This window comes from Bos indicus, chromosome 3 (genome assembly GCF_029378745.1).
Source record: "Bos indicus isolate NIAB-ARS_2022 breed Sahiwal x Tharparkar chromosome 3, NIAB-ARS_B.indTharparkar_mat_pri_1.0, whole genome shotgun sequence".
Lineage (NCBI taxonomy): Eukaryota > Metazoa > Chordata > Mammalia > Artiodactyla > Bovidae > Bos > Bos indicus.
In genome coordinates this window covers 75147598-75172448 of record NC_091762.1, presented here as the reverse complement: position 1 = coordinate 75172448, position 24851 = coordinate 75147598, and the positions used below count along the sequence as shown (strand labels likewise).

At 36.1% G+C, this 24851-nt stretch overlaps 1 protein-coding gene across 1 annotated transcript in view; it reads right to left on the bottom strand.

Moving 5' to 3' along the window:
* The window catches only part of ANKRD13C (ankyrin repeat domain 13C), a 92368-nt gene that overhangs the window by 18651 nt on the left and 48866 nt on the right, over window positions 1–24851 (bottom strand). The window contains exons 6-9 of the mRNA XM_019957274.2: window positions 22055–22121; window positions 16653–16797; window positions 9194–9325; window positions 5841–6002 (exon numbers count right to left, since the gene is read on the bottom strand). Coding sequence (XP_019812833.1) covers window positions 5841–6002; window positions 9194–9325; window positions 16653–16797; window positions 22055–22121 — 506 coding nt within the window. The remainder of the gene's footprint in view (window positions 1–5840; window positions 6003–9193; window positions 9326–16652; window positions 16798–22054; window positions 22122–24851) is intronic.

The following is a 24851-nucleotide window of genomic DNA, read 5'->3' as shown; positions in this document are numbered from 1 at the left end:
CTTGCAGTTGAATCTGTCAGTGTTCCCTCCACGCAGTTATCACTATTTAATGAAACAGGAAGACATGAAGGCTGCCACAGGACACCTGATGGCTTTCTGTTATTTCCCCAAGTCAATAGGGTCTGTAACTGAAATGACATCAAACCTTTCCTACATAATTAAATGCAAACTTCTAATGCCTGTTTTTCTTAAAGCATAAAAAAAGAGTTTTAATTTATTGCTAGATTTGCTATATTCTAGTATTTTATGTTGCAAAGATTTCTGGAAGTTTAAGGCATTCACGTATTTTATGTCTATGTGTTCCTATTTTGAGTTTATATATTAAAAATATATAACCACTAACAGAGGTTAACTCAATATTCTCTCTATATATATATAGCTAGCTGGCATACAATTAATACTTTTATCAATGACTGTCTAAGGGATAAATATGACATTGCTTCCTCCAATTGGGTAGAACAAAGTGGAAAGCAGCACCAAAAGTATAGGAGCAAGTAGCCATGACTTAAGAATTTCTGAGCACTTAAATTTTATTATAAAAAATACTGTTAAAAATATATACTAAATATTAGAACTATGTCTGGAAAGGAGGGGGGAAGAAGAAGTAGGCATGGCAAAACTAGTTAAACAGCAATTTCTCCTAAATGCTACCTATAAGCTATTTCTTATAGAAACTAAAACAAATATTTGGCTATAAAAAGAGAAGAAACTCAAAAGCTAATTATTTAGAATAAAGAACATAAATTCATTCTGAAAAAGACTAGTATATTTATTTTTAAGAAATAAAATTTTACTAAAATGTGGCTTTAAAATATAGTATTTTGGGGAATTCCCTAGCAACACAGTAGTTACAACACCACGCTTTCACTGCAGAGGGCTCAGGTTCAATCCCTGTGTAGGGAACTAAGATCCACAAGCCATGCAATGCCACCCAAAAATGAAAAAAAAAAAAAAAAATATATATATATATATGTATATATACAATATTTTCATGTCTTTTGAAAACAATCATAGTAAAACTAGTCATATATGTTTTCTAGGCTTGCAAAAATTTCAATAATGCTCTGAAGCCAAAAACATGTTTTTTTTTTTTTTTTTTCAAAAACATGTTTTTTACTAATGTTTTAGACACATCACTGAAAAAAAACACAATACTAATTTTTAGTACACTTTTCAATAGCAAACTTCCCTTATTCCTTTTCTAGGTTCAATTTCACAATATTCTGAAAGAATTGCTAAGATGAGTTAAATATGTGGATACACACAAAGAAGAGACTATAACAAAGGCAGACTGGGAAGCAATATACTTAAAACAAGAAGAACCTGGGGATCGGTCCTAGAATCAAAACCCATCACTGCTACTTATAGCTTTATGATTTCAGATATATTATTTTTTTTTAACTTCACTCTCCTTTCTATAAAATTGCACAATGATAGTCATCTCAGTTCAGTTCAGTTCAGTTGCTCGGTCGTGTCTGACTCTGCAACCCCATGGACTGCAGCACGACAGGCTTATCTGTCCATCACCAACTCCCAGAGCTTACTCAAACTCATATCCATTGAGTCAGTGATGCCATCCAACCATCCCATCCTCTGTCGTCCCCTTCTCCTCCTGCTTTCAATCTCAGTAGGTCATTGTAATAATTAATAACTAAATGAGATAATATATGAAAAAATACTTCACCCAATACCCAGGAACCATTTCCTTTGATTCCTAATTAGAAGTCAAAAGCTTAATTATTTAACTCGCACTATTTTGTTCTATTATATAGGCATCTGGGATTAAACTAAGTTTTAATTTCAATGTGTAAAACTGTATTTGATTAAAATGTCAATTAAAGACCCCTTTAACAATTCAACTGCATAGTTACAAATTCCACCCTAAAGAAAATAACTTGTGTACATATCTCAAAATGGTTTCCTGCCAAAATTAAACAAAGGTAGCAGTTAATACCTATAAGCAATAAGCACAACAATGTCATCTTTTTAAAAAGAACTGTAACAATAAATAACAATGTAGGTCCAAAGAAATGGCTTTTTTGGCTCTTTAACAATGAAAAAGGGTAGTGGCTTTGTCAAAGATTAAGCTCATCATTCCCTCTCTCAATTCATCTCCTATTAGCTGAACATAACACATCCTACAACTCCTACTGATCAAGAGATCAGTAAATACCAGGAGGTATCTGGAAAATAAAGTCTAGTGAGGCTCTATCCCAAGGACAAAAGAAAAATGAGGACTACAAAGAGGATCTGGCAGGAAGAGAACAGGATCATACTAAACTGGTCTGATCATATTTTAACTTAAACATTTAATGTGGATTCTTAAGTACTTTTACATCCTGTACTCATTAAACAATGGCTGATTTGCTCAATATATAAACTTTTTAACATTAAAATAATTTTCCAAACAAACATAATATTACCATGAATTAATTGAAACCTGGCATACTATTCTACAAAGTTTGTCTATCCCTAACACAAGAGAAGACTCTACACATGGACATCACCAGATGGTCAACACCAAAAATCAGACTGATTATATTCTTTGCAGCCAAAGATGGAGAAGCTCTATATAGTCAGCAAAAATAAGACCCCGGAGCTGACTGTGGCTCAGATCATGAACCCTTTACTGCCAAATTCAGACTTAAATTGAAAAAAGTGGGGAAAACCACTAGACCATTCAGGTATGACCTAAATCAAATCCCTTATCCATTATACAGTGGAAGTGAGAAATAGATTTAAGGGACTACATCTGATAGACAGAGTTCCTGATGAACTATGGACGGATTCGTGACACTGTACAGGAGACAGGGATCAAGACCATCCCCAAGAAAAAGAAATGCAAAACAAAAGCAAAATGGCTGAGGAGGCCTTACAAAAAGCTGTGAAAAGAAGAGAAGCGAAAAGCAAAGGAGAAAAGTAAAGATCTACCTGTTTGAATGCAGAGTTCCAAAGAATAGCAAGGAGAGATAAGAAAGCCTTCCCCAGGGATCAATGCAAAGAAATAGAGGAAAACAATAGAATAGGAAAGACTAGAGATCTCATCAAGAAAATTAGATATACCAAGGGAACATTTAATGCAAAGATGGGTACAATAAAAGACAGAAATGGTATGGACCTAACAGAAGCAGAAGGTATTAAGAAGAGGTGGCAAGAATACACAGAAGAACTGTCCAAAAAAGATCTTCACGACCCAGATAATCATGATGGTGTGATCACTCACCTAGAGCCAGACATCCTGGAATTTGAGGTCAAGTGGGCCTTAGAAAGTATCACTACAAACAAAGCTAGTGGAGGTGATGGAATTCCAGTTGAGCTATTTCAAATCCTGAAAGATGATGCTGTGAAAGTGCTGCACTCAATAGGTCAGCAAATTTGGAAAACTCAGCAGTGGCCACAGGACTAGAAAAGGCCAGTTTTCATTCCAATCCCAAAGAAAGGCAGTGCCAAAGAGTGCTCAAATTACTGCACAATTGCACTCATCTCATACGCTAGTAAAGTAATGCTCAAAATTCTCCAAGCCAGGCTTCAGCAATAAGTGAACCATGAACTTCCAGATGTTCAAACTAGTTTTAGAAAAGGCAGAGGAACCAGAGATCAAATTGGCAGCATTCACTGGATCATCGTAAAACCAAGAGAGTTCCAGAAAAACATCTATTACTGCTTTATTGACTATGGCGAAGCCTTTGATTGTGTGGATCACAATAAACTGGAAAATTCTTCAAGAGATGGGAATACCAGACCACGTGACCTGCCTCTGAGAAACCTGTATACTGGTCAGGAAGCAACAGTTAGAACTGGACATGGAAGAATACACTGGTTCCAAATAGGAAAAAGAGTACATCAAGGCTGTATATTGTCACCCTGCTTATTTAACTTGTATGCAGAGTACATCGTGAGAAACACTGGGCTAGAGGAAGCACAAGCTGGAATCAAGACTGCTGGGAGAAATATCAGTCACCTGAGATATGCAGATGACACCACCCTATGGCAAAAAGTGAAGAGGAACTAAAAAGCCTCTTGATGAAAGTGAAAGAGGAGAGTGAAAAAGTTGGCTTAAAGCTCAACATTCAGAAAACTAAGATCATGGCATCCGGTCCCATCACTTCATGGCAAACAGATGGGGAAACAGTGGAAACGGTGGCTGACTTTATTTTTGGGGGCTCCAAATCACTGCAGATGGTGATTACAGTCATGAAATTAAAAGACACTTACTCCTGGGAAGGAAAGTTATGACCAACCTAGACAGCATATTAAAAAGCAGAGACATTACTTTGCCAACCAAGGTCCATCTAATCAAGGTTATGGTTTTTCCAGTAGTCATGTATGGATGTGAGAGTTGGACTATAAAGAAAGCTGAGCACAGAAGAATTGATGCTTTTAAACTGTGGTGTTGGAGAAGACTCTTGAGAGTCCTTTGGACTGCAAGGAGATCCAAGTAGTCCATCCAAAGGAGATCAGTCCTGGGTGTTCATTGAAAGAACTGATGTTGAAGCTGAAACTCCAATACTTTGGCCACCTGATGTGAAGAGCTGACTCATTTGAAAAGACCCTGATGTTGGAAAGACTGAAGGCAGGAGGAGAAGGGGATGATAGAGGATGAGATGGTTAGATGGCATCACCGACTCACTGGACATGAGTTTGGGTAAACTCCGGGAGTTGGTGATGGACAGGGAGGCCTGGCGTGCTGCAGTTCATGGGATTGCAAAGAGTTGGACACGACTGAGCGACTGAACTGAACTGAAAACGTAATTTGGCACAACACCGCAAGGGAGAGACTAAACATTTAAGGAATTCAAGTCTCTTCATAGTAGCCTTTAAGCTTTTCGTGACTGTGACTGACGTTTTACACTATAACCCCGCAGGGACACATATGCACATAAACACAACATACATACACACCCCTGACACTACTGATTCAAAACGTAATAAGGACCCAACTGGAGATGCAAGAGACAAGGATTTGATCCTTGGGACAGGAAGATCTCTTGGAGGAGGAAATATGGCAGTATTCTCCAGTATTCTTGTCTGGAGAATCCCATGGACTGAGGAGCCTGGCGGGGTACAAGTCCATAAGGTCACAGAGTTGGACATGACTGAGCGACTGAGCACACACACACACTATGTGCTCTAGCTTTTATTATCTGAATTTAGATTCTACTTAAAAAAAAAAGCAGGAGTCATAATAGCCTACTAAACTGAATTCATAATCCACTAGAGTGGATTCAAATTCTACAATTTGAAAACACTGCTATAAAAAATGTCATAAAATGTTAATCTTTGGGAATCTTTTATTTTCCAGTTTTAACATCTAAAATTGTTAAAATAAAAAACCATTAAGAACCCATCCAATTCATGTTACTAAGGAAATAAGATTGCAGACACAAGTTATCGTGTCTTGTACCTAAGCATTTCCTTGATTTCCCTCCCCTTTCCTAACTGTCACACAATTCTTTGCAGGTAGTGTGTTTTCAATAAATACATACTGAATACAAAATTTATCAGATGGTATTGGCTAAAAATGACTTCATAAAGTAGGCAGATTGTTAGCAAGGCCTTCAAAGCAGCAGCAGGTTTCAGTTGATGAAGTAGAAAAAAATATATGCAAAGGGATCATGCTTTGGTTTCATGTTTACAAAATGACTTTAATCTATTTATTAGTGAAGACTCAAAAACCAACAACAGATTCACAAAAAACTCACCAGACCATCACAGAAAAATGAAAGGTGATACATGGTAAAGAAAACCTACGAGCATATTTAAATAAACTCACTGAATGCCAGGACTGAAGTCTACCCCCTCCCTTAGAACATTATACATTAAGAAAAGTAAAATTATACCTCAAAATTCTGTTCCATTATGTTTCCACCTTTACTCAAACTCTCCATAATGGCCTTATTTCGAAGAATGTCTTCTTCACTGAGATGTTCTCTTCTTTTTCTTGATTCTAAAACAAGTCCATTCACCAGATAAAAGTCGGCCAAAAAGTTTCCTACCCTTTCCTAAAACGAAATCAAATATTTCAAAATAATAAAACAAAGTTTACCTTAGATTTTTTTTTAAAGTTTCAAAGTAAAATATACAGTTTCTCCATAAACATGTAACATTTAGATGAAAATAAATATTCCTCTGGTACTTAAAATTATCAAATTATCTTACACATTCTATTAAGCTAAAAAATACATAACATTACACATTTTCAATTTGTAAAGGAAAATTTTTAAACACATAAAATGCAGGTAGTTAATCTCCAATGAATTAAGACTAAGTAAAAACAGCACATAGTATTCCTTTATAAGTAGCACAAAGCTACAGAAAACTTAATTTAGCTAATAATCAAATATCATGAGTTATAAGGAGGGGTCAGGGATAATTAATGTTCCCATTTTATAGATAGAAATAAAAACTAGAATAAGAAAAAATAAACTAAGTCACATAAAAACTTCTAGTACAACTAAAATTAATAACCCATTCCAATATCCTCTAGCAGGCCCAAACTTACAAGATACAGTTGCTTGCTTCTTTCAACAAAAAGAGAACAACCAAGCAGTCTTGCTCACTAGTACAGTTTATATTTATATTATGGATTGAGAATGGGGAACTCAAATGGAATAAAAGGACATCAAGAAGAGTCCTCCTTCAACATTAACCTTCACTTTTTTCAGACCCACAGGTGGTCAGAGTTTGAAATACCTTACCTCAAACAACATGATCAGTAACTTACTGAAAACAGGCTTCCCATTTCTACCTGTATGCAAATCACTTCTCTTGCTGCTGCTTTCTGGCATTCCAAAACTAAGTGTTTAGAGTGGCTTCTGTTTCTACCTTGCTTTGTGGCTTCCTTACCAATCATTAGAAAGGAAGGCATTCTGCACCTGTTTCTACCTACAAAATGGGAACTATAAGCAATTACTGACTCCCTCCTTACCTGTCAAAGATTTAAGAAGATCACCTAGACACTCTTCAAGAGCTTTGAGCTGCTTAGCAGTAGTACTAGATGAACAGCAGCTTCAATTTTTATCTTCTCTTGAAGTGATCCTTCTAATGCTGTCCAGAAGAACAGAGTACAGACAAATAAGACTCAGGCCAACAAATAGATTGCAGTATAGGATCTCACATCTGGAAATCCTATCATGTTACTCGTTGCCAAACAGGCTTAGAGATGAAAATTGATGAACCTAGATCTCAAAGTGAGAATTTTTCTGTGGTTGGGAAACATTCAGGTGATAATGATCAATTTTGGAAATCTTATAATGAAAAAGCATTTATTAAAAATAAATAAAAAACAAGTCATATCAATAAAAATATTTAAATGTATATTTCTTATAATACAACCATTCCATTTCTTGCTAGCTATAAAAGACAATGCAAAGGGATATAAAAGGATGGTAAATGTAACATCATTTATACTGGGAGAAAACTGGACAAAAATGCGTATCCACCTAAACATCCAAAAATAAGAGACTGAGTAAATAAATTACAATATATCCATACTATGGAATACAATGCAGTAGCTAAGAAGAATACAGTAATTCTAAGACATACTAAAAATTGGGTGGAGGGGGGAGTTGCAAAATAATAGATACAATGCAATGACACTTTTTGAAAAAATAAATATTTGTATCAATAACTAAATATTATTATAGATATAAATCAATATACATTGAGATACATTGATTATTATAGATATATATCAATGTACAATGAGTTGGACACGACTGAGCAACTGAACAACAATGTATATAAAGTATAAGAAAAGTCAGGAAGATATACAGCTGGATAATCTTCTGCAAAAGACTCTGGGACTATAAGCTGTAGTCAAGAGGGATTTCTCAGCTTTATATGTAAGATTGTGTGGTAGTTAATTTTATGTCAATTTGGCTAGACTATGATGCCCAACTGTTCAAACACCACCAGTCGAGATGTTGCTACAAAGCCGACATGGGGTTTTGGAGGGGTGCACCACACAGCTTGCAGGATCTCAGTTCTCCAAGAAGGGACTGAAGCCAGGCCATGGTGATGAAAACAGGTCCTAATTACTGGACTGCTGAGGAATTTCAAGACGGCATTTTTTAGATTGGTTGAAATTTAAATCTGTAGACTTGGAGTAAAGCAGATTACCCTCATACAGTGGAAAGGCTGTTTTCAATCAAATGCAGGCCTGAAGAGCAAAGACTAAGGTTTCCCAAAGGAAAAGCAATTCTGCCTCAAGACTGCAACACAGAAACCTTGCCTGAGATTCTGATCTATAGATTTCAGGCTCAAAACCATACAACTCTTTCCTGAATTTTCAGCCTGCTGGACTGTACTACAAATCTCAGACTTACCAGGTCCTACATTCACACAAGCTACTTCCTTAAAGTAAATCAACCTCTTCCTCACCCTTCTCTCCTTCTGTGTGTGTGTGTGTGTGTGTGTGTGTGTATACACACAGATATATACACATATACAGATAGATATAGATCTCCTATTGATTCTGTTTCTCAGAGAACCCTGACTAATTTACTTTTGTCTTTATAATAAGGATATATTTCTGTTGCGTGTAATAAAAGATAAATTCATAAAATCTTGGCCCTTATCCAATGTTATTTATTCTTTAAAATTTTATAAAATGCTTCTTCATACATCCAACTAAAAAATGCGTGAGTATATTTTGAGCAGATGAAATAAGAATTATGGAAAGAATTTACAATTTACTAATGGAGAAACCTCCACTGAGATTTAATTAAACAAGTACTGTAGAAATTTAAGCTTATTTAGCCTTAGTCAAATATATGGAATACTCAGGAATAGATAATGGGTAAGTAAATAGTTTTAAAGTTGAAAAGTAGAAAAAAGGTTCAGGGAAATGAATTTAACAGTGTAGATTCTTTACGGTCTTTTTAAAATAAAAGCATTAGAAATATAACAGAACCATGTGAAGACATCGTTTCCTATTTAACAACAAGGCAACTAACAACAAGAATATTTTTCAACATAAAATTCAAATGAACTAAGCTTTCTCTCCTGGCTTCTGTAAGATGATCTTCCAACTCTGTAACCAACCATTATAATTCCCTATTTGGATTCAAGGAGAAAAGAATACATGACTTGACAATTAAGCTACTCGTTCTACATGCGTTTCCATCACATTATTTTGGCAATATTAAATACTGAACAGTTTTTAAAGTGAAAAATCTCGATTTGCACATACTGTTTTATCTTCCCGAAAAAGCCATCCAGTTTGGGCACGCGTGAAAGAAATTGATTTGGTTGATAAGGTTGCAGAGTAAATATCGCTACTCATTAAAATGTCAACCTCTTCTTCTGTTTCCATCTCTGATTCCTGAGGTGGAGGCAAAAGGTAGATATAAGAAACTAAGTTTTTAAAGGTAATTAGTGCCACAAATGAAAATATCAACAATTAAAATGTTACAAATTTCAAAAAGCAAAAAGGACCGATTCTAAAAACAATTACAGAAGTTTAAACTTCGTATATCTAAATAAGTTGGGCTTCCCTTGTGGCTCAGCTGGTAAAGAATCCATATGCAATGCGGGAGACCTGGGTTGGATCCCTGTGTTGGGAAGATCCCCTGTAGAAGGGAAAGGCTACCCACTCCAGTATTCTGGCCTAGAGAATTCCATGGACTGGATAGTCCATGGGGTTGCAAAGAGTCAGACATGACTGAGTGACTTTCACTTTCATCTAAATAAGTTAGAATTATAACTAATTATGAATCTAAAAATACAGGACACATGAAAAATGTACTTTGTAATGAAAATAATAATAGTTTACCCATCACAGAAATATATAATGGAAATAATACTAGATTACACATTACATAAATACAGAGTACATAATTACAGAAGATTTAAGAATTAAGTAGACAGGTCTGAGACAAAATCCCTACACAAAGGTTTTGTTTTCTTTAAATACAGATGAATCTTACTTTAGTTTTTTTAACCTGAAGACCCACTGCTACCATTTGAGCCCCTTTCCCAGTAGTTTTAAGTGGAAGGAAGAAAGGGAAGGGCAGGAAGGAAAGAAAGGAAAGGAGTATAGGATCTTCTCTATACTCATCAAAGAAAGAAAAGGAATCCATAAATATCATCCCATGATTTCCAAACTCAATTAGCAGCCTTGCTTCAATGTATTCCCCAGTGCTGGCATATAATAATTGATCAAAAAATATTTTTTAAAAGAAAAAGCTTTGCACTTGTTTCATGTATAGAAACATAACTAAATGACCAAGTAAGAAGAGTAACTGAGTAGGTAATAAATGAGGTTCTATTCTCTTAACAGGCTAAGAGAGTTTCCCTGATACTTAGGACCACAGAATCCAAACGAGAGAAGGAGGAAAAAAAGAAGAACCCAGAGCCTTAGTGGAGAGTGAGAACCATCCATAGGGTTTACAATAACTAGAGGCTCTATCTTCCATATTTCCTGATTTCTAGATTCCCAAGAGGCCTATTTTCTATTCCTCACCACCAAACTTTCACCCAGATTTCCTTCACCCTTGCAAGTGAGGAATGGAAAATCTTGACATTAATGCTAAGGCTGTATAACAGATGAAAATGTATTCCTGGTAACCCAAACTAATTCTGAACACAACTGCAAAATTTTGGCTGGCATAGATTGTATAGAACTATTAATCCTCATGATGCAAATATGTTATAAATTAGGATTTTATGTATTAGCTTGGGAACAACACTATATATAACACTACCTATGAAGAAATTTGCTTTAAGTTTCAAACATCCCATTTCAAAGAAACTTTTTTTATATACTTTTACGTATGGGTTTATTTTTGGCTGTGCTGGGTCTTTGTCGCTGCACGGGCTCTTCTCTAGTGTAGGGGAGGGGGCTACTCTCTAGTTGTGGAGCACAGTGTCATTGCAGTGGCTTCTCGCATCACAGAACACAGGCTCAGAGTGCAGGCTCAACAGCTGGAGCACACAGGCGCAGCTGCTTCTTGACATGTGGGATCTTCCGAACCAAGGATCACACCCATGTCTCTCTCTTGCACTGGCAGGCGGATTCTTTAGCAGTGAGCCATGAGGGAAACCCGCAAAAAACATTTGATACAGAACTCTTCTATAAATTGTACACTATCTCCTAACCACATCACTGAAAATGACCTGTTATTAATTACATTCATTCAGCAAACATTTAATGAACAGTTAGTACTTATAAATACATATTGGTGAAAAACAAGTATTCCCTGCCATAAGAATTACTGCTTACTATCTAGCTTTTCTATATTCTTTTAGACATAAAATACACACGCATATACCCTAAATACATCAGCTAATATTTACACCACTAGCCTTAATCTCTGGCTTCTCTTTTAGTATCATCTTTCTAACTCATCCATTGCCTCGTTAGCTATCCTATTGTTATTTAAGACACAAGAATTCAAATTATTTAGTACATTTCTGAGAGTCTAGAAAAAGGGTCAGCAGAATATGAAAAGCAGTCAAATCCAGTGCACCACTTGTTTTTATAAGTAAAATTTTATTAGAACACAGCCACACTCATTCATTAATATATTGTCTAAGGTGACTTTTACGTTAATAACAGCAGAGGTGAGTAGCTGTGACAGAGACCATATGACCCTAAAAATACATTTAAATATCTAAAATATTGACTCTCTCCCTTACAGAAAGAGTTTGGCAAACTCTGGCTTAGAATGCACTGATGCTGTATTAAGTACCAGAGAACACAACTAAAAGACCCCCATACCTTTGAGGAGCTTAGCCCCCACAAAAAGAAGAATGCCATATAGACTAAAAGAAAAAAAGGAAATAGCACTAGAAGCTCTACAGTACCAGATTTAGTGGAGCATCAAGAAAAGAATGGTCACCCAGGAGGGGAGGAAGCAACAACACTAAATAGGTATCCCTCAGGGTGAGAGTGTAAGAAGTGTATTCCTGGAAGTGGAAACAACATGAACAAAGGAATGAAATACTAAACAGCCTGGAAAAAACTGCAAAGAGTTCAGCATGAGGGTAGCTATGATAACAAGGTAAGGCAAACATGGGAAAGTCAGCAAAAGCCACGTCCTGAAGGAAGCATCCCATGAGGAGGAATTTGGATGTCATTCTTCTTGGCAATAGGGAACTTTTACAGTGTCTTTAAGGAAGACAAGTTTCATGAATTTGTTTTCAATATTCAACCTATCTCCACTATGTGAGATAATTTAGAAGCAGGCAAGAAGGGGGCCAGGAAGATCATTTATGAGACATTTGTGACACTCCAGCTGAAATAGTATCTAAATTATGGCAATAACAGCATCAATAAAAAAAAGGGATAATTATAGGGCATCTGGAGAGGGAAATGGCAACCCACTCCAGTATTATCACCTGGAGAACCCCGTGGACAGAGGAGCCTGGTGGGCTGCTGTCCATGCGGTCGCACAGAGTCGGACAAGACTGAAGCAATTCAGCATGCATGCACCCATAACGCATTAGGGAGACAAGAATAACCACACATGTTCTCTAATTAGGAAACCTGAGAGTCCAAGAAAAAAGGTCCAAAAAATTCCAAGCTTTCTCATGGAACAGAAAATGATGTTAATCACCAAAAGAAAGAAAATGGGAGAACAGGCACCTGGAGGGAAAATAATGAGTTAAGTCTTCAACAAACTGGATTTTGAGGTACTTAAGAGACACATATGATACCCAGTAGGCATTTAAATAGGTCCCCACTCAGAAGATTTGAGTTAGAAATAAATACTCGTGAATTATCAGCTAATAAGAGGTAGTGAGAGCTGTGGGGATATTCTGGCAATTTGTAAAAATGAGAACAACATCAAGGGCCTATCAATATTCAAGAAGTAAGCAGAGAAAGAGCCTCTTGACGCAAGTGAAAGAGGAAAGTGAAAAAGTTGGCTTAAAGCTCAATATTCAGAAAATGAAGATCATGGCATCTGGTCCCATCATTTCATGGGAAATAGATGAGGAAACAGTGTCAGACTTTATTTTGGGGGCTCCAAAATCACTGCAGATGGTGATTGCAGCCATGAAATTAAAAGACGCTTACCCCTTGGAAGGAAAGTTATGACCAACCTAGACAGCATATTAAAAAACAGAGACATCACTTTGCCAACAAAGGTCTGTCTAGTCAAGGGTATGGTTTTTCCAGTAGTCATGTATGGATGTGAGAGTTGGACTATAATGAAAGCTGAGCACAGAAGAATTGATGCTTTTGAACTGTGATGTTGGAGAAGACTCTTGAGAGTCTCTTGGACTGCAAGATCCAACAAGTCCATCCTAAAGGAAATCAGTCCTGGCTGTTCATTGGAAGGACTGATGTTGAAGCTGAAAGTCCAATACTTTGGCCACCTGATGCGAACAGCTGACTTATTTGAAAAGACCCTGATGTTGGGAAAGATTGAAGGCAAGAGGAGAAGGGGACAACAGAGGACAAGATGGTTGGGTGGCATCACTGACTCAATGAACATGAGTTTGGGTAGGCTCTGGGAGTTGGTGATGGACAGGGAGGCCTGGCATGCTGCAGTTCATGGGGTCACAAAGAGTCGGACACGACTGAGTGACTGAATTGAACTGAACTGGAGAAAAAGGAAGAGACAAAAGAGAGTAAGACAGAAACATGGGAAAAGAACATCTATTGGCCAAAGTCAAATCACAAGGAAATGAAATTTTTAAGAACTGAGTTATTACTAATAGAAAACACTTCAGAGAAATCTATACAAAGAGAAGGTGGAAACAAGTGCACTGATATCAGCAATGGACTCATTATGAACATCATCTAAAACCCCAAACCCTACTTCCTTTTCTAAATGCTCCAATGTATCAGTGTGACACCACCATCATATACACTATTCTGTAGTCTGTGCAGTGTGCAATACCATCATGCTTAAAAAGCAAGGTACACACCTTAATTTAAAAATATCAATATACTTTATTGCTAAAAAATGCTAGCCATTATCTGAACCTTCAGCGAGTCATAATCTGTTTGCTGGTGAAGATTCAAAATATTTCAGTTCAGTTCAGTTCAGTCGCTCAGTCGTGTCCATTTCTTTGCAACCCCATAGACTGCAGCACACCAGGCTTCCCTGTCCATCACCAACTCCCAGAGCTTACTCACATCCAACCATCTCATTCTCTGTTGTCCCCTTCTCCTCCCGCCTTCAATCTTTCCCAGCATCAGGGTCTTTTCAAATGAGTCAGCTCTTTACATCAGGTAGCTAAAGTATTCGAACTTCAGCTTCAGCATCAGTCCTTCCAAGGAAAATTCAGGATTGATCTCCTTTAGGATTCAGTGGTTTGATCTCCTTGCTGTCCAAGGGACTCTCAGAAAGAGTCTTCTCCAACACCACATTTCAAAAGCATCAATTCTTTGATGTTCAGTTTTCTTTATGGTCCAACTCTCACATCCATATACAACTACTGGAAAAACTATAGCTTTGACTAGACGGATCTTTGTCCGTAGAGATGTCTCTGCTTTTTAATATGCTGTCTAGGTTTGTCACAGCTTTTCTTCCAATCAGCAAGCATCTTTTAATTTCATAGCTGCAATCACCATCTGTAGTGATTTTTGAGCCCAAGAAAATAAAGTCACTGTTTCCACTGTTTCCCCATCTATTTGCCATGACGTGATAGAACTGGATGCCATAATCTTAGTTTTCTGAATGTCGAGTTTTAAGCCAGCCTTTTCACTCTCCTCTTCCATCCAGAGGCTCTTTAGTTCCTCTTTGCTTTCTGTCATAAGGGTGGTCATCTACATATCTGAGGTTATTGATATTTCTCCTGGCAATCTTGATTCCAGCTTGTGCTTCATCCAGCGCAGCACTGTGCATGATGTACTCTGCATATAAGTTAAATAAGCAGGGTGACAATATACAGCCTTGACATACTCTTTGGGATTGGAATGAAAACTGACCTTTTCCAGTCCTGTGACCACTGCTGAGTTTTCCAGATTTGCTGGCATGCTGAGTGCAGCACTTTGACAGCATCATCTTTTAGGATTTGAAATAGCTCAACTGGAATTCCATCACCTCCACTAGCTCTGTTCGTAGTGATGCATCTTAATACTCACTCGACTTCGCACTCCAGGATGTCTAGCTCTAGGTGAGTGATCACACCATTGTGGATTTTATCTGGTCATTAAGGTTTTTTTTGTATGGTTCTTCTGTGTATTCTTGCCACCTCTTCTTAGTATCTTCTACGTCTGTTAGGTCCATACCATTTCTGTTCTTTATTGTACACGTCTTTACATTAAATGTTCCCTTAGTATCTCTCATTTTCTTGAAGAAATCTCTAGTCTTTCCCATTCTATTGTTTTTCTCTATTTCTTTACCTTGATCACTTAGAAAGGCGTTCTCTCTCCTTGCTATTCTTTGCAACTCTGCGTTCATATATGATAGTAACTGATATACAGTTGGCCCTCCATATTTGCAGGTTCCACATCTACAGATACAACCAACCAAGGATGAAAAATATTTGAGGAAAAGATTCCAGAAAGTTCCAAAAATCAAAATTTAAACTTGTCACGAAGTCCAGTCAACTATTTACAAGGCATTTACATAGTGCTTACAACTATTTACTTGTGCGTCTGTGGATTTTGGTAACCTCAAGGTTCCTAGAATCATTCCCCAGCAGATACCAAGGGACAAACTGTATACTATTAATACAATGCCACTACATAGCACCTGCTTCTGCTCCTGCTGCTAAATTGCTTCAGTCGTGTCGGACTCTGTGCGACCCCACAGACAGCAGCCCACCAGGCTCCTCTGTCCCTGGGATTCTCCAGGAAGAATACTGGAGTGGGTTGCCATTTCCTTCTCTCATACATAGCACCTAGCAGTGTCTAGACGCACTTTATTAGGTCCTTGATAAATGTTTAAGGAAGGAAGAGAGGGAAGGAGGAAAAGTCAAAGAACTATGTAATATTAATTCATTTAAATTACTTTTTGATCATATCAATATGCTGTTTAAGAATCTTGCTCTGAAAAAAAAAAAAGAATCTTGCTGTTATCAACTATGTGTGCCTGCATAAAATAAAAATAAAAACAAAATAAAAGCAACAGTGATAAAACAAAATGTTGATCTAAGAACATCTGTAGTGCTATCAATGATATACATAGATACTATAAAAGCTGTTTCTTTGGTTTACAGCAGGGCAAGGAGCTTTCAGGGAACAATGGATCAAGATAATGGTACACATGGTTTTTCAAAGGTGGTTGTAGAGACAAAACCAATATGGAGATACGGTGTTTTGAAGGAATATAATTTTACATTTTAAGAGTGAAAAGAAAGAGAAAAGAAATGTAGCCAAAGAGTTAGGAAAAGTAAAAGAGTACAGACAAAAAACCAAAAGAGGTGCTCATATTAAAGAAACAGAGATGGTTCACAACCCTAAAATAAAGTAGGGCCAGAACAAGTTCAATAAATGAGAACTACAAGAATTCAGAGTTTATTTAACCAGGACATTATCAGTGAATTATGAGCAAACAGACTCAATAGTTTAGTCAGGATAAAGAAAAGATGATAAAATTTTTTTTTTAAAAACTAGAGGTAAGAAAATGGAAACTTTAGGAATAAACCATTTCAATTATGTCTTATGCCTTTCAAAACAATTACACTGAGGCTTGGCTGCATACACAGACTTTTTTTAAACCCATTTACAGGAATTTGCTCAACATGCTCACCTCATGGTGTATTCGCTGATAAACTTTTTGTTCATTGTCTAATACTACAAAAGATTCAGAGGGTGCCGCATCCCCATTGAAAATGAAGCTTAAATCCCCTCGTTGGCACTTCATGTCAGTAAAGTCTATGAGAGTAGTGTCAAGCCTGTGAAAGATGGACAGATGAGAAATTCTGACAAATAAAATCTCAATAAAACTTCATATTAATGAAATAAGCTTTGTTCCTTCTGAACTCAAACCAAAAGGCTAATACCATATTTCAAAGCCAAACTTATATATAAGAGCTAAATTTAAAATATCTCATTAAAAAACACCAAAAGAATATTTAAATATATATTCAATTTTACCTATATTTCATTTTCCTGAATATATAACTTCATTAATCCAGCAGGAGAAAGGTTGTTTTCCCATTGCTGATGCATTTCTCAACCTGTACCCCATTCTATTTCCCTTACCATAGCTACTCCATAAAATTTACCTCAAGGAAGAAGGGCAGAAAAGGAAAGCAAACCCGTCTAACATCTTTTGATCCCTTTAAGACAAAGTTGCTAGCTCAGCAGAGTACAGCTGACCCTTAACCACAGGGGTCTGGAACACTGACTCCCATCCCCTCCATATGTAACTTTACAGTTGGCCCTCCATATGTACATTTCCACGCTCTCAGGTTCAACCAACCTTGGATCATGTAATACTATAATATGTATTTATTGAAAAAAGATCTGTGTGTAAGAAGGCCCAAGTAGTTCAAACCAGTGTTGTTCAAAGGTCTGCTGTATACCTGAAGAGTATAGCAATGCACGGACCACATTCTTAGATTAAGGGCTGTGTGTCCACAGTCTTGTCCTTGTGAGCTGCATCGAGGCTGATGCTTAATCATACAGTATTAAACCTTGCTTCATCCTTCAACTCAATAAAGCATTTAATTTACTCCAAATTCTTGGCCCTTTTGCTTGACTTCTCAGATTCAGATTAGCATTCTCTTTCCCAACATTTTCTTTTCTAACATCTCCACGGCCCGAAACATTATGGATCTTTCCTATGGCAAATATTCATGTATTCAAACACCTGTATGTTTGTTGTGTTCACTGTAACCAAGACCTGACATGGTCGACCCAATGGGTTGGTCTCAAATAAATTCTATAAATCACTACTTGGTGAAATTAGAGAGAATAATGGAGTGGAAAACTTTATAAGTATCCTGATGTGCTTCAATCTTGCCCAAGGCTTTGTAGTCTCCAGATCATCATAGCAGGACCTGACTGGCTGCTCAAAACACAGTCCTTAAGTTAAGAAATAGGTTCACACAGCTGTTAAGAAATGCTGATCACACCCAAAAGAACATTTCTTTAAGTCTTTGTGAGAGGTCCACCCTGGCTACTGAGTTTCTAACACAATATAAGAACTCATTACTTTGTAGGATTTTCCGTTCTCACCATAGACAAGGCAAATGAGTGGGCATTACTAGTTTCCCTTCATAGGAAAAGCTGAAAAATGGAACATATTTCACATGCTGCATCAAGAGAGTAACCAAGGTTACATATAATTTAACACCCAAACTAGTAACTTTTAAAAGTGAAGGTGACACTATTAATAATTTTACTAGGACAACAGAGATGAATAGGGAAGTATGATTAACCTATGTATAAGAAGCTCTTTTCTGAGCCATGTAAAATACATACAGCCCTCAGAGTCAAATAAGAAGTCCTAAAAAAATAGCAAGGCACCAGCTCCTGTAGGAGTGAACTTGACTTGCTGCTTTATGGTTGAATTCTTGCCCCGGGTCCACTTACAGTGGCTGCTACTGCACTATTGGTGCTTGTACTACTAAACATATTCTGTTGTTGCTTGTATATGTGGCACAAGAGAAAACGATGCCAATAAAAGGGGCTTATCTCCTACCTCTAATGTGGGCTAATGTGGTCTAATGAAGTCTCAAAAAGGGGAAAGATCATTTTATATGAGTGGCCTATTTGGACTCCATGGTTCAGCTACCAGGGAACTCTATACCCCTCAAAAAAAGAAGACATGGGCCAGAATAGTCTTCTGCCTCCACTCCCTTCTTGCCCATCCTGGGGGAGAATAGTAGTGGGCTGCAAGGGGTGGGGGTGAGAGGAGAGATGCACAGAGAGACAAAGACAGACTGACATTGGCAACATTTGAGCCCTTCAATCTAGCCACACCTAAGATCAGTCATTGTCAATTTTTATTTTATATGTGTTTTCATAATTTGCAACTGAAAGACTAACACAACTTATATATTAGACATATTAGATGGCATAGTAAGCTGTATCAAACATGCCTCATAATGATATAATTTATATCATGGTGATATTTTAATGTATCAACTGGTCCTTGGCTTTCAGCTTAATGAGCCTAAATACTTCTAATTTTTACCATGTAATTCACCATGAAGGACACAAAGTTCTTTATACAAATGCAAAGATTCAAATAGAAAATGTTCTTTTACAGATAAAAACTTGATAACTACCCAAGTAACAGTGAAAAGAAAATAGGGCCTATCCTTGAGATAGGAAGAGCTCAAATGAGACAGTTTGCAAAGATTATTTAGGTCAACGGTTATATATTACCTCAAAATTATTAGTAGTGAAAATATCTATTAGTATTCTCAACAATAAAGTTGTTCATATTACTATTTCTACTAAAATATTAATTTCTCCTAGACACCAAAGATGATACTGTGTTGATTTTTGCCCACACAGCTTGCAGGATTTTAGTTCCCCAACCAGAGATGGAATCTGTGATCTTGGTAGTGAAAGCATGGGAATCCTAACTACTTGACCACCAGGGAATTCCCATACTTTAAATAAATCACACTGCTATCATGAGATACAAGTAAAAGTCATTTGAAGTGATGTTTAAAAGAACTAATTATCTCATGACATTTAAATGTGCAAGTTTTTATTTAATGTTAACAAACTGGTTTTTCTTTTAATTCTTCATCTATGCAAAAAAACCTTTACCATACATTCTAAAATGCAGCTTCTCCATTACTCTAGTTAACTTTGATAACCAGCATTTTGAACCCATCACTCCTTCAACCTTAGTAAAGAGCTTTCCTGCTAGTAAGCCCCAGGTTTCAGTGTCTTACTAAATTACAGTAGCTCCCCTTAAGCTACATTCTTTGACACAATTATTCTCTCTTATTGTCATACATCTATCTTAGCCATTTTGTGGGGTTTTTTTATTATCTATATTTATTATGTAATATGTATCATGTCATTTACTTTTAAAAGGTATATATAAATGTGAAATAATTTTTTAACAGAAAGAAGCTCCTTTTCTTCTAAATTTAAGAATCAAACAGAACTAAAACTAACCTTTAACACAGCACATGGAAGACAATACTATTCTCCCAAGTTATCTACTAACTTTGGCAAGTACCCATATTAAAAATTTTTTAACTGATGAATAATTTTTTGAAATTCATAATATATTGCTAACAATAGAATACTGAATTAAATCTACATCATTAACAAATCCTTTCATAGTTTTTCACCCATACTTTACTGTGTTTTCCAAGGTTTCTGTAATAACCATGAATTGAATGTGCATGAGAACGTTCATGATGAGCAAGATCTGAGGAGGTTATTTTTAAAAAACAAAAACACAGAAAACTCTACCTAAACCAAGAGAATTTTGCTTGAGAATAATTATCCTAGAACTTACTTCCAACTAAAGGTTATCTCTTCATTATAATTCATCATACTTAATAATTAATCTCATAAACAGTTGATTTTCTTTAAATTTCTGTCTTGTGACATGATAAGAAGTCACATGATAAGAAGACAGTAAGTCAGAGAGGTCCTGGCTCAGCATTAATTTGTAATATGCTCATAAAAATCACTTCACCTTTCTGAACTTTCTAATCTATAAAATGAAGAGTTTATATAACTTTTTAAGACATCTCTAGTTCTAGACAATACTCAAATTAATATTGTGAATTTTTATAAACATAGGCATATAAATTATATGTATACATATATAAATGTACAAATATGAATACACTTCCTGGCAGTCTAGTGGTTAGGCTCTACACTCTTACTGCTCAGGGCCCAAGTTTGATCCCTGGTTGGGGAACTAAAATCCCATAAGCCGCACAGTACGGCCAGTTAAAAAAACAGTTGGCATATTCACTAGCATTCTAAATAGCTTAAATAGGTATCATTTATATAATTTGTTGTTCAATGCTAAGTTGTGTCCAACTCTGCAACACCACGGACTGCAGCACACAAGACACCTCTGTCCTCCACTATCTCCCAGAATTTGCTCCACTTCATGTCCATTCCATCAGTGATACTAACTAACCACCTCATCCTCTGCCACCCACTTCTCCTTTTGCCTTCAATCTTTCCGAGCATGAGGGTCTTTTCCAATGACTCAGCTCTTTGCATCAGGTACAAAGTATTGGAGCTTCAACTTCAGAATCAGTCCTTCCAACGAATGTTCAGGGCTGATTTCCTTTAGGATTGACTGGTTTGATCTCCTTGCTATTCAAGGGACTCTCAACATTAAAAAAAAAACTAAGATCTTGCCATGTGGTCATCCCATCACTTCAAGGCAAACATAAGGGGAAAAAATGGAAGCAGTAACAGATTTTATTCTCTTGGGCTTCAAAATTACTGCAGATCGTGACTGAAGCCATGAAATTAAAAGACATTTGCTCCTTGGAGGAAAGCTATGGCAAACTTAGTGTATTAAAAAGCAGAGATATCACTTTGTTAACACAGGTCCATCTACTCAAAGCTACGGTTTTTCTAGTAGTCATGCACAGATGTGAGAGTTGGACCATAAAGAAGGCTGAGTACCAAAGAAGTGATCATTTATAAATATACCTATATTAGTATAAAGAAATAATGATAGAATTCTGAAATGAGTAAAATAAATAGATTCTTCATGAGATCCAAATATCAATCAATTAAAAAGAAAACAGAAGAAAATTAAAATTAGCCTTAAAAAATATTCACTAGAGTGGATAGATGAATGGCTAGAAGCATGGGTGGGTAGATAGGGGGGGGAACAGTAGGAAAGGGATGCAGTAAAAAAGGACAAGAGTTGGGTCCTCCTTATGTGTTCCTTATTCCCTAAAAAGCTAGGAAGAGGGGCATGACCATCCTAAATCTTCTTGGTATTGTATCATGATCTTCATTCTACTTGCATTCTAGATAGTATGTAGTTGAACAATAATACCTTTGTTTTAGTCAAGATTTTATGCCTTTGGTTTCTTATCTCTAGTACCTCAAAGGAGAAAAAACATTGTGAATATATTAAGACATGTTTAAGTTATAAAATACTACATCCATGTATAAGCTTTTACTACAGAAAGAAAAGCTTCCTCTAAATCTCAGTTATCTGTTACTCAGAGAAAAATCAAATCACCTTACCTGATATTGATACCTTGCTTGTATATTTTACATGCATCAGAAGGCAGAATTCGGGAAAGTAAAGGCACTGTATTTGTAAAAAGAAAAGGTGAAAAATAACCACCCAAAGTTCTGAGACATTATAAATTTTTTAATTAGAAGAACAGTACTGTAACATTTTACCATTTTATAAAAGTTGTCATAATTTCCTTTAAAATAGTATTTTTCCACTGAAAAATAATACACAAAGCAATTTTGAGCAACTTCAAATATCTACTGCTGCTAAGTCACTTCAGTCGTGTCCGACTCTGCGACCCCATAGATGGCAGCCCACAAGGCTCCCCCGTCCCTAGGATTCTCCAGGCAAGAACACTGGAGTGCACTGCCATTTCCTTCTCCAATGCATGAAAGTGAAAAGTGAAAGTGAAGTCGCTCAGTCATGTCCGACTCTTAGCAACCCCATGGACTGCAGCCTACCAGGCTCCTCCGTCCATGGAATTTTCTAGGCAAGAGTACTGGAGTGGGGTGCCATTGCCTTCTCGGATTTAATTGTAATTACCATCACCACTACCCACCACCAAATACAAATAAGAGTATCAGAACTGATGCAACGCCATTCTTGGTACATACTGCAAGGTGCTACTGTTAGTGAGAAAACAAGGCCTTTTGGTAATTAAACCCTCCTGAAGGGGTCACCAGACAAACCTGGATCCCATCTAATTCTTTATATATAACTGCATAAAATACCAGAAAAGTAATATGTGTAATAAAAAATACATTTTTAGAGCTAGTTGAATTTGAGTTTGAATCCTAAATATATTGATTATTCGATAAGCTCAATGTACATTAGTTTTAAAATTCTTAAAATGCAATCATACTATTGACTTATACATTTCTACATTCCAGTGTTGCTCACATTCATATTATAAGCTATATTCTTATAGTTTTTTATTATTCATTATCTGCTATATTTTGAAGAAAGATGAGTTATTCTATAGACAAATAAATCTACATAACAGGCTAAATAATTAAACTACCATATACCAAAAAAAGAAAAGAATGTGAAACTCAAAATTCTTGAAATTAAAGATCTCATCACATGTACAGGTGTATGTATGTGTGTGTGTTTATCTGTGTAAGATGTATTACATGTACATTTTATAAAACTTGAGTGTTTTAAAAATGGGTGATAAAAATCAACCTGGTTAGAAAGAAAAGACCCTAGAGAAAACTAAAGGCTAGGTTTTTAGTTAACTTTTTCCAAAGTTTTCTAAATTTTTAAATATTTTCTAATTAACATTAAAAGTTTTTTAATTCTTTAGAGGTTATTCAATCTAAAATGATTACATCATTAAAGACAGTTTTCTAGACTTTTTATTTTATGAAAATAAGAAAAGTTTACAGCCCAGAGGGAGTATCAACTAAAAGTTACCCTGGTCAAAGAACATAAGAAATCATTTTCCAATCAATTCTTCCTTATATGAAACAACAGAAGTTAAGAAGAGTAATAACGGTATATGCATGTACGTGCTAAGTCGCTCAGTCGTGTCCAACTCTACGACCCCATGGACTGTAGCCTGCCAGGCTTCTCTGTCCATGGGATTCTCCAGGTAGGAATACTAGAGTGGGTTGCCATTTCCTTCTCCAATAATGGCATAAATCTATATAAATGATCAAAGCTCCTCTTTCTTACTTATTAATTGAGATCTACTTTTTCTGTTCTTACATATTTGATATAGTAAGAAAAAGATGATTACAATAAGCCAGCACTCTAACTTAATTTAAATTTATTACATCTTGTAATGTAGTATGGTAAACTACAAAAGCAAAATTCAGAATCACACACCAATATCCACTTATCAGAAAAGGAAGAAAGGGGGAATGTAGAGAAAAAAAGAATTTGAAGATTGAAAAGTAAAAGTTAAAAAAAAAAAGAAGAAGGTATATCATAGATGAAAAAAAAGATTTCAATGCATTCCAAAAATAGAGCAATTTGCATTTTCCCAATTTTGTGATGACTTTTTCTTCCCCCATGTAAATTGAACAATTAGGCTCTCTATATCTTAAGTTATTTCAACTTTATCTAAGAGTCTAACACACACACAAAAAAAGAGTCTAACACAGTACTCCAAAGGCAGTATAATCCACTGAACTGAAAAATGAATAATCTCTAAGTTTTCATTCTGGCTTTGCTATCACTTATTCCCTGATTTTAAGAAGAGCTTAGGCCTGATGTTTTCCATCTATAAAATGCAAAAAAGAAAAAAAGTCCTAAAAACAGGACAGATATTCTGTAGATTATGAGATAAAGAAAAAAACTATTAGTTTTTCTGTTGAAACATGCCATACACATAATGTTAAGTTTGTAGTGATTATAATACTATAAATTATTTAACACTTTACAGCATCTAAAGTGTTTCCTTCAAAAACATGATTTCATTTCATCTACACCAAAACAAAGACTTGAAAATAGGTGGGGTGTTTATTCTTACTCTCACTTTTAAAATGAAAAAACCCAAGCTCAGGAAAAATATGTGACTTTCCATTGCAAACAGAAGCCAGTACTTCTGATTCCATTTTAAGGCTTTTCTATACCTAAAAACTCACTCTGGAATAATTTAGCTGCCTTCAGACTTGCTATTAACCAAGTCTGAGGCTATTTTCAGCCAAATACTGAAGGAGAAAGAGTGCAGTTTTTGTGCTCCGCTACCACTAAACTAAACTTACCCCTGGATCTCAGTATTTCTTAACTTGCCCTTATTTCTGGGAGCCTTTTTCTTTTTTTTTTTTTTTATATCAGGGGCTTTCACAAGGGAGG